Here is a 17,052-nt window from a genome sequence, read left to right on the forward strand (position 1 = left end):
GGTGCTTTATGAGGAGGTAATGCTTCCAGCAGTGAAACTATCTCGTTAAAGCCACAGCTTTAAAAGGGTGTTCGTATCCTCCCTTCTCTCTGATAACCCCATGAACAGCTGTTGGTTGGATCTTTTCTTCTCAAGAGGAGGAAAACGTCCTCTGAAGTAGTGGAGAGTGAATGTGAACAAATAACATATGTCTTTGCAAAAGTAGAATTGGAAATAGGAGAACTCCTGAGGTTCTCAATACAAGGGCAATCAGGTAAACACAAATTTTTTGGAAGTTGTTCCGAGATTAGGTTTTCGAAATCGCTTTCTCCTCCAGGCTGAGACTAGGTGGATTTTTAGACTTCATTCTATGATCCCACATGGCCTCAATAACTATCTAGATCTCTCCTCCTTCCTATGAATTTCCAGTCCCGGATCATTCCCGGTCGGCTAGCATCCTCCTAAAATGAAATTTTTCCTTCATTAAAATTAAGGATGTTTTAACTGAGTATTATTGAGCAGATAGTTATAAATGTCATGGCATGTGTTAGTGCCTGTCCTTTGATCTTTTTAATCAATAGTACAGATTTGTACTGTACCTTTAAATTAATTGCGTTTATGTTGCTATCGACCCACCTCTATGTATTTAAGCGCTTGAATTGTCCCATCCCCCTCACTCCGGAAATTTTGGATATGTTCCTGGGAGAATAAACTTGTGATTTGTAATGTAAATACTACCTTAATGATTGGGGGACGGTTATGCATGTATCGTTGGATATTACTGCTTTATGTTACCCTTTAGATATTGTGGCCTGACGAAAGATTTACTCAAGTCTGAAACGAGAAAAAGAGAACGATCTGGCCGGCTCACGCTCGTTGCCTCAGTTGCTTTATTTCCGCTCACCTCACAGCGGCTTCTACAAGCGCCGTATTGGGACGGCTTGCCTTTCAGCGGCTCTTACGAGTGCCTGCCTGGGCTCCCGCCCGCCCCGCGGCAGGCTTGCAAGCGCCTATAATTTCTCGTTATACAATTGGGAATTATATTGGCTACAGCTGACTAACGGTCATACCAGCAGCAATATTTTGGCGTTCACTGGACTTTGAAATTGCTGATATATAATGATTATTCTTGCATGTAACTTTGTATCATGTGTTACCCTTGCTGAAACTTTGTAATTTTGTCTTCAATTAATTCCGCCTTGGGCGTGCTTCCTTTTGTTGTGTTGTGTTGTTGAAACACAAATTAGGGGCTGAAAACAAATGCAAAAAATGAACAAAAAAATGGAAAAGTGATCACTTCAAGTAAGGAACTAGGTTTAACTAAGTTCAAGAACATGACAGGATCTTTAGAATAGCATTGGAGAATCTTGATCATTTGTGCACAGAGGCAAGCCACCTCTTGATGCTTTCCTCTAATCCCTGCTAGCCTATGGGAGAAAAATGAAGAAAATGGGAGGGTGTGCTGGCATTTTGCTGGCACATGTTACTTCTGCCCAAAATGAGAAGAGATGTCATTAGGGTGAGGGCAATGCTCTGGGATTCACCCCAAACTCTACGGTTAAAACTAGATTTACACTGCTATCCTAAGCAAAGTTACTCCAGTCTAAGACCGTTGATTTCAGTGGGCTTCGACGGGAGTAACTCTCCTTAGGATTGCACTGTTAGAGTCCTGGAGGGTTGCCCTCTATATAATGTCATCATCACTTCCAGTTTTTCCTACCCCAGCACCCCAATTACTCCTGGCTGCAGCTGGCAGCTCTATAAAAACACCATTTTATGTCGGGCTGTCAGTCGGCAACATAAACCCTTTAGTACTCTAATACGTGTGGGTGAGAGCACAGGCAAAAGACTTTCCAGTTTTATTTATATGCCATTTTTTTCCTTGAACCATACAAAGAATGTAATTATATTGGAAGTTTGCAAAAAAAAAAAAGGCAATCCAAACTGCTCTCTTTCCATTCTGGGAAGTAGTTTCCGAGTTAATTGGCCATCACGGGCAATGTTTTTCTACTTTAAGGAGGAGAGAATTGGTTGCCCAATTCCCCAGCTTCCTCCACAAGTCCAGATAAGGTAGCTGTACCACATAAATACATCACTTTTTGCTTTTAGACGATAGAAGGCGGGCTGACCGCAGCATGAACGGATTACTTTGATTCTTTCCCTCCTCAAAGAACAAGCAGAGAGGCTGTCCCTCTAGAACACAAGTAAGATTTGAAACTGCATCTGGACTTAATATGCCATTTCTATTGCAAAATGTATTTAGCTGCATAGTAGAATAAGGGGTCCCAATAAGGGTCCTAGGTGGAACTTAATCATAATTCCCCAAAAGATAAGATTCCGGGTAGGTGATTTCAAGTCTGACATAGTCTATCGGCCAACCTCGAGGGGCTGCTAGGAAGATAAAAAGGAGAAACAAGCAGCTTCTTTATTGTATTGAGTTTATTTAAAGCAGGGTAAAAATGTTCATAATAGAAAGCTTTATATTTCAGCTAGAGTTTTTTCAGAAATATAAATGTCATATATAGTTATTGCTTAAGTGGTATGTTTAAGTGGTATGTTTATATATATCCATTGCTTAAATGGATATTGTTTAAGTGGTAGGATGTTTTTCAATGGTATGGTTTCCTAGGGACCTTACAGTAGTTTCTCAGGTAATTTTCAGTAAGCGACTGAAAAACAGATTGCCTATATGACAACAAATCATTCCTTGCAAAAATGAGTTATAGCAGAAAGTGGCATGTGGTCGAGGTTTTGTTCTGTGATGGTAGGGCTCAAAAATAAAAATGAGTGAAGATGGCTGGCATCCCATTGGAATGGAGGAGGTGACCAAGAATGTCACCCAAATTCCTGTGAAACATACTTGGATTTCATGGTAGAGGAACTGATATAGAAAGTGTAAGCGGCAGGTAGGCGATTTGAAAGACACCAGTGTATGAAATGTCTGATTGATGAATCTTTTTGATTTTTTCAGAGGTGGTGGGAGAGCCTGCTAAAATATTCTGCTCATGGGTTTGGATTGGAAACACGCTTCCTGTCTTAGCTTCCTATCTAACGATCGCCCCTTCCTTTACAGAAGCTGAGAAGATGGCCACCCACGCTGCCGTTCTTGCCATCTACATCTTCACTTTCCTGATTGGTCTCCCTGCCAACCTCCTGTCCCTCTACACATTTCTGGTGAAAGTCTGCAAGAAGCCAGTCCCCATTGACATCCTCCTGCTCAATCTGACTTTATCTGACATCTTGCTTCTGGTCTTCCTGCCTCTCAAAATGTCAGAAGCTGCCCACAAAAATGAGTGGCATTTCCCAGAGGTCCTCTGCGCTGTCACCAGCTGCACATGCCACAGCAGCATCTACATCAGCACCCTTTTCCTCACAGCGATCAGCGTGGACCGTTACTTAGGAGTTGCGTTTCCCATCAAGTATAAGTTGAACCGCAGGTCGGCCTATGCAGTGGTGGCCAGCGTCTTCATCTGGTCACTGGTCGGTTCCCACTGCAGCACCGTCTTTGTTCTGAGGTCCATGCACAATGACTCAATGGAGACATCACTGCGCCCTTCCAATCATGTGGTGTGCTATAAGGAGTTCAACGAGCAGCAGAAAAAGATCATCTACCCCTTCCGGCTTGAACTCTGCCTCATTCTCTTCTGCATCCCTTTTGTAATCACCTGTTTCTGCTACATCAAAGTGCTCCGCATTTTGGCCTCCCTGCCCAACGTCCAGCCCCGCAAGAAGCAATGGTCCATGGGCTTGGCTGTGGTCACCTTGCTCAATTTTGTCATTTGCTTCAGCCCCTTTAATATATCCCACATTTCTGGTTACCATAATTTGAAGGACCCTACATGGAGAGATTTTAGCTTTGCCCTCAGCTCCTTTAACACGTGCTTGGATCCTTTCATCTTCTTCTTCTCGTCCAACGCCATGCGACGAAACGTCGCTGTTTGCTGGGCTGGCCTCTACCGCAGAGTCCGGCTCATTCTACCACAGTGCTCTTTGCCCTGCTGCAAACGTCTCAGAGACACTGATGAAGGAGCGGGAGGTGCTGGATTATCTTCTTCAAGCGGATTAGGAGGGCCTAGTGTAGGCACGGAGTCCTCCTCTTGTGGCCATGCTGCAAAGAGCTGTGAAGTCAGGGCACTGAACCCAGAGCAAGCAGCAGTGTACTCCAGCGTCACTGAAGGCCACGTTGCACATTAGACCAAGAAAGAACTTTTGTGAATATATGACAACTTCTAAATTTTTTCATCCCATTTTTGGATTTGAAGTTGTGAATTCACACTTGTATGCTGAATACATCAGCATTCTTTCCCTTAGGGCAATCAGCGTTGACCAATTCCTAGGAGTTTCATTTTCCATCAAGTACAAATTGAAACAGAAGTTGGCCTTTCCCGGACTGGCCTGTTTTACTATGCCAAAGTGACATATATCCTAGCTTCTCTGCCAAGTGTTTGGGCCAGCAAGAAGCCACCTATGGACTGGCAGTAGTCACATTGCTTATTTATGCTGTTTGCTTTGGCCCCTATAACAGCTCCCACACTTTGGGCTACATAGGTTTTGTTGACCATGACTGGAGATATTATGCTTTTCCCCTCAGATCCTTCAACACCTGCTTGGATCTTTCCATCTTTTTTTAAAAAAAAAAATTTATTAAGAATTTTCAATTTTTTTACACAGGGGAGTGGTGCAAAAATACTGCAAAGTGATATTCTTACATAACTTGATTATACATCCGATATAATAACTAGTATAAGTTTCATGATATAATATACTTGGTTGTCAAATTCAGCCTGACATATATGTCTTTCCATCTGTCTACAAAAGTTTTGTTATTTTCTAAATTCAGAATTGAGGTAAGTCTGTCCATTTCTATACAGTGTAACAACTTCTCTATTAATTTTTTCTCATCAGGTACGCACTTTTGTTTCCCGACCTGTGCATATACCAGTCTTGCAGCAGTAATAATATGTTGCAATAAGTATTTTTGTTCCTTTGGAAACTTGCTATCAAACATAGACAATAAAAATATCGTGGGATCTAGGGTAATATGCAAATCCAACATTTTCTTTATGAACAATGAGACCATATTCCAGAATTCCTTAGCTTTTTTACATGTTCACCAAGAATGAAAAAAGGTACCTCTTTCTACACCACATTTCCAACATCCATCGGAACAAGCATACATTTCTGCTAGCTTAGCTGGAGAGATATACCATCAATAATACATTTTATAGTGGTTTTCTCTGTATGCAGTTGATTTAAAGTTTTTAATATCTCTCCATACCCCTTGCCATCTATCTAGAGAGATCTGATACCCTATATTCTGTGCCCATTTAATCATACAGTCTTTAACTTGTTTGTCAGCCATTTTATAGTTCAGAAGATATTTATAAATTTTACCTAAAAGCTTTTGATTGCTAGATAGGAGGATTTTGTCAAATTGGTTTAAATCTTTGTGGATTCCAAATTTTTTTTTGTCAGAGTTGAACCTCGATTGAATCTGGATATATTACCACCAGTTCAAGTTGTATCCTTCCAGCTTTAGTTGACTTGATGACTTTAGTATCCCTGCATTTATGAGGAGATCTCTGTATGTGAGTGTAGTTTTATATTGTAGTGCATCCTTGGATATGGCTTCCTGAGGAGAGAACCACGGTGGGATCTCAGTGTATAATGACGGTCTTTTTATCTTCCATGTTCTTATTAGGCATTTTCTGATCCAATGTTCCATAAAGGTTTTCGGTGTTTTATTTGGATATGTCCATAAATAGGAGTGCCATCCTGAGGGGAGGTCATGACCTTCAAAAGTTAGCATTCTTTCGTCTGACAGAATTATCCAAGCCTTTGCAGATGATCTTTTGATTATCCTGGAGAATCCAGAAGATTCCATTGGCTCTCTATTATCTTTATTTGCAAGATATGCCGACTATGCTGGTCTAAAAATAAATAGACATAAAACACAAACCGTTTACAAAAATATGACCAAACAACAAATTAAGATATTAGAAACCAAAACTCAATTTGCAACCTCAAAGAAAGTTAGATACCTGGGTATACAGATATCATCAAGATACAGCTCTCTTTACGAAGATAACTATCTTAGACTACGTAAGGAAATATACCGAGACTTGGATATGTGGAGTAAAACTCACTTATCCTTCTTGGGTAGAACAGCCACTGTAAAGATGAATGTTTTGCCAAAAATACTTTTTCTATTTCAACACTTACCCATTCTGACATCGTTTAAAATTCTCGATGAATTAGACAAAAAATAAAGAAGTTTATTTGGCTACACAAAAAAGCAAGAATTAGATATAAACACCTCCAAGATAGAATTGAAAATGGAGGGCTTGCACTACCAAATTGGCTATTATATTATCAGGCGTCTTGCCTGGTATGGATCATTCCATCTTATACTTCTCGTCCAATGTCTGCTGTCTGCTTAACCTACCTCACAAGGCTGTTGTGAGGATAAAATGGGGGATAGGGGACCTATGCATGCCACTTTGAGGATAACAACATTCTAAATAGATAAGAATCTGTTTTTACAGTGTTTTTTCTTTAAGAAAAGGTGCCAGCATTCATGGTGTTCGCTGCCTTGGGACCCAAGTCTACAGTCTGAAACAGGTGCTAGTACAAAGGAAAAAGGTGCTGGTATTGCATACTGGTGTGTACCACCAGGAAAAAAGTCCTGTGTTTTTATTGGGCAACCAGTTGTTGTCATGGAGGGTGAAGAGTGGGTTATTTGAACAAGGAGTTTCTAGAAGTGTAAATGTCCTTTCAATGTTATGGGCAGAACGTACCTTGGATGTAACTGTATGAGAGTTCTGTGAATAAATGAGACTCTCTAGTTTTGTTTAGCTCTGTTTGTCCTTGTGCAGAAGATGATAACATACGTGAGCTAAACTTAGTGCTCTCTACACTGGCAACACCATTTCCTGGATTGTGACAGGCAGTGGCAGAGGTGCTAGCTTTTTTATCAGGCTCTGCTGCTGGGCCTTTACCATCTGCAGGAACCACAGAGATTAGGGGCGGGGGGAGATGCACCCCTGGTAAGGCTGAACCTGATCAATGGAGGAAATCCCCACAGCCAGAAGTGTAAACAATATCCAACCCTCAAAGATCTCACATACAAATTGTATCAAACATATAGCTATTTATAAAGTTCAGTATCAACGTATAAAGTGTCAAGTGGTTATAATAAATAACCTATCCAATATTCCAAGAATAAAGTGCTCACATCATTACGTCACTTCTCTAAATACAACATTAATGAAAAAAATAATGTAGAATACATTAATCACTCATAATTTAATACACTAGTAACAAAGCCCATTGTGGGGGGGGGGGAATGGGCTCTAGAAAGGGCAGGGCAGGCGGACCAGGCATTGCTGCCTCTGTCACCACGATCTGGCGGTCCCCCCCCCCCCTAAAATGGCAGCGAAAAAACAAAGTCCCGCTCTGGGCAAGTCAATGCATCAGCTGCCTCGCGAGATCATCATCGATTTTTCATCTAAAAGGATCCGAGACACTATCCTATACAATTCATATAACGTGGATCTGGACTTTTTGGGTAACAAAGTTAAGATACTGAAAGGCGTCCCATTTTTAGTTCGGAAAAGACGTTTTAAGTATAAAAAGCTCGCAGCTCTTCTGAGGGAACGTGGAATAAAGTACAAATGGCTATTTCCGGAAGGAATCTGGTTCAGTTACAAAGATCAAGCTTACAAGATATTATCAGAAGATCAACTAAGGGATTTTGAGGACAAAAATCCGGAATTTCAGCGCACCAAGCAAGAAGAAAAGGAGAAGTCTGAGGGGGGGGGGGGAGGAAACGAGCACTGCGGCTGCAGTTGCTCCGAGAGAACTGCGTCCAGGACCCAGGAGGGGGAGGAAAACTTAATTTGAATTTGAATTGTAATTTGCATTTTGTAAGGTCAACCACTCCATCAATACTATACAAAGCTTTAATTTTTTTTAAATAATGGCAGTATGAAGGGAAAGCATTCTGTGTAGTGTAGTTGTTATATGTTGTTGTTGGTTTTTTTTCTTTCCTTCCCTTGTTCCCCTTTCTTTCCTTTGTATTGTTAGTTAATGTAGTTAATAAAAAGAATAAAAAATCTTTTTTTTAAAAAAAGGATGAAATTACCACCATTTTATCAGGACATTACCCTTCCAGAATGAAAGGAGAACAGTTCTAATGCATAGTAAAATCCCAATCTTTTGCAACTTGCTGCCTTCCGTTTCTTAGGTATTGTCCAAAGTCATCTTCCATAACTCCTCTCCCTGTTTGCCAAGCTGCTTTGGGAACAGGTATTCTTCATAATCCCTTCAATTAGGCAAGTGACAGGAAGATGTTTATATGGAGCCACTCCTAACATGAGCACATTGCAAGGAAATGGCCAGGTGGGGACTGCTTGTTCTTTGCAGGACTAGCACTTAGGGTAATTGTCCAGTGTGGTGCTTCCTGCAGTGAAATAGTCTAGTTACAGTCACGGCTTTAATAAGGGGTTTGCATCCTTCCCTCTCTGATGACCCCATGAACAGCTGTTGGTTGGAGCTTTCCTTCTCAAGAGGAGGAATGCGATCTCTGCAGCAGCGGAGACAGAGTGTGAGGAAATAACACGTGTCCTTGCAAAAGAAGAATTGGAAATAGGAAAACTCCTAAGGTTCTCAAGACAGGGACAGTCAGGAAATGACAAATTAGGGGCTGGGAGCAGATGCAAAAAATAAACAAAAAAAAAAGATCATTTCAAGCTAGGAACTTGGTGTAACCACGGTCCAGGACATGTTAGGAGCTTTAGGATAGCATGAGGGAATCTTGATCATTTGTGCACATACGGAAACCAGCTACCTCTCAGTGCTTTCTTCTATTCCCCGCAGCCACTTCAAAGGCCTATGAGAGAAAAATGGGGAGAAATGGAAGGGGACACTGGCATTTTGCTGGCACATGTCACTTCTGCCCAAAATCAGATGTCATTAGAGTGAGGATGATGCTCTACGATTCATTGAAAACTCTATGATTAAGCCTCAGTCTAGAGTCCTGGAGAGTTGCCCCCTATATTATGCCATCACTTACAGTTTTTCCTGTCCCAGCTCCCCAATTGCTTCTGATATGTAATACTATGTGATCAAACCAAAATGATCATGAATATATCAAACATTCTTACAGTCATACAGAAAGTGTATTCATACAGTCTTGATAATTTCTAAACATAATACATTCAAAAGTCTACATCTAAAAGTTTCTACACAGACTCAATGTCCCATTAAAGTCTTCTCAGTAACAAACAAATGCTCCAGGTATGTACTGCACGGTAAGTATATGTCCATTTATGACAGTATTTAAATTCTTCTCATGTTCCTTTATCTGTTCTCTTTCAGGTGCCTCATAAGATGTTACACAAAGGATCCAACATGAAATAGCCCCAGCTGCAACCGGCTAGATGGCAGATTTCGTCGTCCCGACTTCCTCAGGGGCTGTGAGATCACTGTATCATGTGCAAACAATAAAACATATAGTACAATCCATTCTTATGTCCTTCAATGTATCAACTGTATCTTTAATTGGTGACTCAAACAGAACTTACCCTGAATCAATGTGAGTACTTCATACAACCCAGAGAGTGACGCAGAAGCAGAAGCCTGCATGTGTATCTCTGAGTCAGACATCAATTATATCAGGAAGCTCACCTGATTGTAATCCACAAACTCATTTCTTATTAATTTCTTAATTTCTAAAACTAATTTCTTATTAAAGGTGCAGAGACCTCTATCTAACCTGGGTGGGTTTCCACTTCTTTTGCTTGTCTGCACCGGGATTTGCCTTGTTGTTTGCTACCCCAATTGCTTCTGGCTGTGGCTGGCGAATCTATGGAAACATCATTTTATGTTAGGCTGTCAATAGGCAACATAAACCCTTTGTAGGTTTGTGTTGCCTATGTGGGTGAGAACACAGGCAAAAGACTTTATAGTTTTATTTATATACTATTTTTCTTTATAACCATACGAGGGATGTGATTAAATTAGAAGTTTGCAAAAAATAGGCTTTTTTCAGTGCAATCCAAACTGATCTCTTTCCTTTCAGGGAAATAGTTTTCTGGTAACTCGTTGGTCATGGGCAATGCTTTTCTACTTTAAGGAGAAGGGGATTGGTTGCTCAATTCCACAGCTTCCTCCACAAGTCCAGATAAGGTAGCTGTGTCATATAAATATATCACTTTTTGCTTTTAGAAGATAGAATGTGGGCTGACTGCAGCATGAATAGATTCTTCTCCTTCTCAAAGAATAAGCAGAGAGGCTGTCCTCTAGAATACAAGATATGAAACTGCTGCTGGAATTAATATATCATTTCTATTTCAAAATGCATTTAGCTGCATAGTAGAATAAAGGATCCCAATAAAGGTCCTTAGTGGAACTTAATTACCCAATAGATAAGCTAGATCGATGACAGGTGGGTGATCTCAAGTCTGCCATAGTGTATTAGCCAACCGATAGAGGGCTGGTAGGAAGATAAAAAGAAGAAAGAAGTAGCCTATTTGATGTTTGGAGTTCCTTTGAAGTGGGGCAAAAGTGTTCATGAAAGAAAGCTTTATATTTCAGCTAGAGTTATATTCATTGCTTAAGTGGGCATTGCTTAAACAAAAGGATGTTTTTCAATGGTCCCGTTTCCTGGGTACCTTACAGTAGTTTCTCAGGTAATTTTCAGTGAGCAACTAAAAAACAGATTGCCTATGACCACAAACCTTTCCTTGTAAAACTGAGCTACAGCAGAATGTGAGGTGTGGTCTAGGTTTTGTTCTGTGATGATAGAGCTCAAAAATAAGAATGAATGAAGATGGCCAGCATCCCATCGGAATGGAGGGAGGGTAACCAAGAATATCGCCTGGAGTCCTGTGAAACATACTTGGATTTCATGGTAGAGGAACTAATATAGAAAGTGTAAGTGGCAGGTAGGTGATTTGAAAGACACTAGCGTATGAGGTGTCTTATTGAGTCATCTTGTGGATATTTTCAGAGGTCGTGGGAAAGCCTGCTAAGGTATTCTGTCCTTGGGTTCAGAAACGTGCCCCTTGACTTAGTTTTATATCTAATGATCCCGCCTTCCTTTACAGAAGCGGAGAGGATGGCCAACAATGCTGTTATTCTTGCCTTCTACATCATTTTCTGTTCTGATTGGCCTCCCTGCCAAACTTCTGTCTCTCTACACATTTCTGGTGAAAGTCTGCAAGAAGCAAGCCCCCATTGACATCCCCCTGTTCAATCTGACTTTATCTGACATCTCGCTTCTTCCTGCCTCTCAAAATGTCAGAAGCTGCCCACAAAAATGAGTGGCAATTCCCGGAGGTCCTCTGTGGCATCACCAGCTGCACCTTCCACAGCAGCATCTACGTCAGCACCCTTTTCCTCACAGCGATCAGCGTGGACCGTTACTTGGGAGTTGCGTTTCCCATCAAGTATAAGTTGAACCGCAGGTCGACCTATGCAGTGATGGCCAGCGTCTTCGTCTGGTCACTGGTTGGTTCCCACTGCAGCACCATTTTTGTTGTCAGGTTCATGGACGATAAAACAACGGAGACTTCACAGCATGCTTCCAATCACATGGTGTGCTATAAGGAGTTCAACGAGCAGCAGAAAAAGACAATATACTCCTTCTGGCTTGAAGTCTGCACTGCCCTCTTTTTCATTCCTTTCATCATCACCTGTCTGTGCTACATCAAAGTGCTTCACATCCTGGCCTCCCTGCCCAATGTCCAGCCCCGCAAGAAGCAACGCTCCATGGGCCTGGCTGTGGTCATCTTGCTCCATTTTGCCATTTGTTTTGGCCCCTTTAACATCTCCCACAGTTCTGGATTCATAATGAATACTCTGAATGGAGAGATTATACCTTTGCCCTCAGCTCCTTCAACACTTGCTGGGATCTGTTCATCATCTTTTTCTCGCCTAACGCTATCCAAAGAAATGTTGGCGTTTGCTGGGCCAACATGTATCGCAGAGTCTGCCTCATTATACGGTGGTGCTCTCTGCCTTGCTGTAAAGATCAGAGACACTGATGAAGGTGTGGGCGCTGTTGGATTATCTTCTGGGAGGTCCTAGTGTAGGCACGGGGTCCTCCTCTTTTGGCCATGCTGCTAAGAGCTGGGAAGTCAGTGCACTGAACCCCGAGCAAGCAGCAGTGTACTCCAGCATCATTGAAGGGCACATTGCACATTAGACCAAGAAAGATTTTTTTTTCTAGCATGCTCTAAGAACATGTGTTGCATTGGACTTAGAAACAAGTTTTGTGAATATATTACCATTTCTAAATTTCTTCACCCTGTTTTTGGATTTTAAGTTGCAAATTTACACTTGTATGTTGAATACATCGACATCCTTTTCCTTACAGAACTCAGCATTCGATTCGTAGGAATTGTGTTTCCTGTGAAGTACAAGTTGAAATGCAAATTGGTCTATGCTGCGGTGGCTTTTTTTGCTATGCCAAAGTGATATACATCCTGGCTTCTTTGCTCAGAGTCCAGGCCCAACTACTCAATGTCCAGGCCAGCAAGAAGCAACAGTCCTATGGTCACATTGCTTATTTATGCTCTTTGCTTTGCCCCCTATAACATCTCCCACATTTTGGGCTACATAGAATTTGATGACCAGGACTGGAGATATTATGCTTTTCCCCTCAGATCTTTCAACGCCTGTTTGGATCTTTCCATCTTATACTTCTCGTCCAATGCCATCCTATGAAACATTGGTGTTTGCTCGGCTGGCATGTACCATAGAGTCCGGTCCATTATGCCAGTTTTTTACCCTGCTCCACAGATCCCAGAGACAATGATGAAGGACTGGGAGCTGTTGGATTATCTACTTCAAGTGGAATGGGAGGGCCGGGTACGGAAACTGAACCCTCCTCCTGTAGCCAGGGAGGTCAGTCCACTGAACCCTCCCCCAGAAACATGGTCCACCATGTTCCATTGACATTTGGCACAGTAGCTGGAGTGTAGAAGAAACTCTTGACAGTAGCTGGTCAGGCTTGAGGGGGAATGGAGCCACACAGAGGCTAAGGAAAACCTGCATAGAGCCTTCTGCTGGACCTTTACTACCTGCTACGACTTTACCATCTTCTGGAACCACAGAGATTCAGGAAAAGAGATATGCCAGGTTCAAATCCCTACTCTGCTATGGAAGCTCTCTCGATGACCTTGGGCCATACTGACAATGTCTGCCTAAGCTATCTCACAGGGTTGTTGTGAGGATAAAAGGGGGACAGGGGACCTATGCATGCCACTCAGAGGATAACAGCATACAAAATAGCTAATCACCTGTTTTTACAGTGCTTTTTCTTTTCTTTTCTTTTCTTTTTAAAAAGGGGGCTGGTACTCATGATGTTCGCCGCCTTGGGGCTCAATCCTGCTGGCTGAAACAGGTGCCAGTACAATGGAAAAAAGTGCTGGTATTGCATACTGGTGTGTACCACCAGAAAAAGTCCTGTGTTTTTATTGGGCAACCAGTTGTCAGGGAGGGTGAAGAGTGGGCTATTTGAACAAGGAGTTTCTGGAAGTGTAAATGTACTTTCAATGTTATGGGCAGGGCCGGCCCACCCATTGAGGCTGACCTGGCAGCAGCCTCTGGCAGTAAGACACCGGCCTGGGGGCAGGGGTGTGCACCATGGAGCTCAATTGCCACGTGCAGCTGCACCCAGCTAGGAGTGTGTGCTGGCGGTGGCAGCACAGAGCCACTGCTCTGTGCTGCCACTGCTGCTGCCGCCGGTGCCAGCACACAGCTGCGGGCCAGGTGCGGCAGGAGGCCGAGGCGGCGTGTGGAGCATCTGAGCTGGAGGGCTGGGAGGATGCATGCTGCTGCAAGCCGCCCCGGCTGCCTGCCACATCTGGCTTGCAGCTGCTCCACCTGGCCAGGCAGCCTCTCGCTCAGTTGCTCTGTGAGCCAGGTACAGCCAGCCACCCTGAGCAACTGAACGGGAGGGCTGACAGGCCCCCCGTGCACGCACCCAGCCCTGCATGATGACGTCACATGCAGTGACGTCATCACACAGTCCGGCACGTGCGCACAGCAGCAGCCTTTAAGCTGCCTCAGGTGCCAGCGACGCTGGAGCCAGCCCTGGTTCTGGGCGCAGCATGCCTTGGATGTAACTGTATGAGAGTTCTGTGAATAAATGAGACTTTCTAGTTTTGTTTGGCTCTGCTTGTACTTGTGCAGCAGTGGAGAAGATGATAAGGTATGTGAGCTAAACTTACAGTGAAACCCTAAGCAGAGTTACTCCAGTCTAAGCCCATTGAAATCAATGAGCTTAGACTGGAATAGCTCTGCTTGGGATTTCACTGTTAGCGCTCTATGCACTGGAAATACCACTTCCTGGATTGTAAGCGGTGGCAGAGGTGCCAAGTTTTTATCTGTCATGGCTACCGGACCTTTATGATCTACTTAAACCGCAGAGATTAGCAGGTAATCGTAGATTTCCCTTTGCTCTGAAAGGTTCCATCATCAGCTTTCTGCAGACTACATTTCTGACAAAACAGAAACCAGTCTTTTCTTACCAACACCCACCTGTAGGGGCTTACAACATTGTTTCTCCCTCCTCCATTTTATCCTCACAGCAACCCTGTGAGGTAGGTTAGGCTGAGAGAGAATGATAGATCCACAATCACCCAGTGAATTTCCATGCCAAAGTGGGGATTTGAACTTGGATTTTCTACATCTTAGTACAATGCTCTAACCACTACACACCACTGCGCTGGTTACATGTGATAATAGTTCTTCATAAACAAGAGGTGGAGGCTAAAGGGATGGGTGGAGCTTGTGACAGGGGAATCCCTCACACAGGTCACATACCCTGCAACATTTCACAGATGAAAATAAAGATATCTTTGTAAGGCCCTATTTTCATACTCTGCTGCTGTGAAATGCCAAGGGTCATTCCTCCTTTATTTTCAGAAATTCCTTTATTTATTGTTTAAACATCCAAGACAGTGTTTGCTCTTTGGTACAGAGATATACTTGTGGGAATCCCCTTACCCCAAATTATTTGATTCTTAGGTTCAAAGTATATCTCAGCATCTCTAATATGTAGAAAGGAACTAGTTTGTGTTATGCAGACCATCAGCTACCAGACAGAGTGACAAAGGTTACCAAGCTCATTTACTCCTGAGTAGATTGCCCACCAACTGATAGGGAGGCTTAGCCCCGCTTTCCAGACAGGTGAGATCTGAGCCCCCCCAGAGAGACAATATAAGCATTCTGTGGAGACTCACTGGTAGTTACCACCAAGTCTTCATCAGCCCACCGAAAAAGCCCCAAAGCAGCAAAAACTGAACATTCCTACCTCGTAATTGCTGGTGAAGGGAGTAAGGCCACCAAGCAAGTTTCTCCCTACTCAAGATCTTTCACAATTGTCCTTAGGATGCTGAAGTTATTCTGAGGGGAAAAAATCCCCCTTTAGCTACTGTTATGAGCCTGGGCCTAGTGGGTTAGGGTTGTCAGGTCCCCTTACCCTCTGGGGGGGGGGGGGAGGCAGGAGACTTGGCACTTACCTTTATTGAAATCTTCAAGTGTGCTCCTGGGCTATGTGTTGACCTTGCTTCTGGGAAGTGACATCATTGCGCAGGCCACGTGATGCCTCTGGGAGCAGCGAGCTAAATTGGGCCCATTTTGGGCTGAATTGAACCACTGTGGAGCGTGGGAGAGCTCCCAGGGCGGCACAACAGGCAATGGAGTGAACCTGAGGCACAAGGGGCACTGGAGTGATCCTGCGCTCTGCAGTAGGCCAAATTGGGCCTGTTTCGGGCTGAATTGGGCCCATTTCAGGATGAAATGGGCCTACTGTGGCACGCAGGAGTATGCCACACCGCCAGGGAGTGCACCTCGGGAGGCATGTTCACCCACCTCTTCCTCCGCTGGCCAGGTAAGTGGGGCGGCGACTGAAGGTGGAAGCAGGTGATCCCCTGCGTACAGTGGGGGACTGGCAACCCTATAGTGTCTCCAGGGGAGCCTGTACTACAGTGACTACAGGGTCTATATTTCCCAGGTTCCCTTTGGACCCTGTGATTGGTTAACAAGGGATTTGGAGGGAAAAACTGCACCAGTCGAGAAGTAGGGGGATGGTGCTGAGAAGGGATCAAAGGCCTTGCCCACAGTGGGAGGGTGTTTACTCCGAGGGAGCTGAGCTGAGGAGAGGCTGCTGCAGATGGAGGGACCCCTCATCCAGAGGGCGTGAGTCAGCTTGAAGCCAGACACCAGGAGGCAGCTAGAAACAGTCTAGATAGACACATTAGGGTGGTTTATTTCATTTGTTCACCTACCTTTACTATTCTCCTTATCCTACAAAGTTTTGAAATCCAGGCTATCAAGCCTCTTAAATAAGGTTGTTTATTATTCTGCCTCATTCGGTCACACATAGAGTGAAACCTACTGAGAAAGAGTGGACAAAAGAGGTCAGTTGGGTACTCTGGGCCCTTCCAAGGAAACCTGTACCACTTGCCAGCTCCAAGTTAAGACATTCCTGGAGATTTGTGTGTGTGTGTGTGAAACCTGGAGAAGGCAGGGTTTGGGGAAAGGAAAGGACCTCAGCATGGTATAATTCTATACAGCCACCCTCAAAATCAGCCATTTTCTCCAGGTGTACTAATCTCTGTGGCCTGGAGATCAGTTGTAATTCCAGGAGATCTCCAGCAACCACCTGGAGGCTGGCAACCCTGTGCACCAGAGTGGTGGCAGCCTACAGAGAGTTTCCTGGTCCCTGGCTCGCTGCGACAGCTGCTCTGATCATAATCTTGGCAAGATGCTTAAAAGGGAACAAGTGGAAACTAAGGAAAGCATTTTATATTCAAGGAAAGCTTAAGTCAATATCACTAAACTGGAAAAGAATGTTTTTGTTTAGTTTATATTAACCACTCCAACAGTGCACCCCTAAATAAAGTTACACTCTTCTATGTCCGGAGACGGACATAATCCTTCTTAGGAAGGCACTGTGACTCCCTTGTGTCTCAGAATCTCAAGTTGCATGTATCAGGAGAGACCTTTTTCTGCCTGTGGGGATTCACTACTAGTCAGTAAGTAGGCCAAAGTTCTGATTCG

General features: G+C 43.5%; 1 protein-coding gene and 1 pseudogene across 1 annotated transcript; both read left to right on the forward strand.

Moving 5' to 3' along the window:
• Positions 1 to 3,063: 3,063 nt before the first annotated feature.
• LOC129343734 (free fatty acid receptor 2-like) lies at positions 3,064 to 4,173 on the forward strand. The gene has a single exon (XM_055000115.1). It carries the CDS (start codon positions 3,064 to 3,066, stop codon positions 4,171 to 4,173), a length of 1,110 nt encoding a protein of 369 aa, XP_054856090.1.
• A 6,925-nt stretch (positions 4,174 to 11,098) lies between these two features.
• On the forward strand, positions 11,099 to 12,187 carry LOC129342949 (free fatty acid receptor 2-like; annotated as a pseudogene).
• Positions 12,188 to 17,052: the final 4,865 nt, after the last annotated feature.

This window comes from Eublepharis macularius, chromosome 15, assembly GCF_028583425.1.
Source record: "Eublepharis macularius isolate TG4126 chromosome 15, MPM_Emac_v1.0, whole genome shotgun sequence".
Taxonomy (NCBI): Eukaryota; Metazoa; Chordata; class Lepidosauria; order Squamata; family Eublepharidae; genus Eublepharis; species Eublepharis macularius.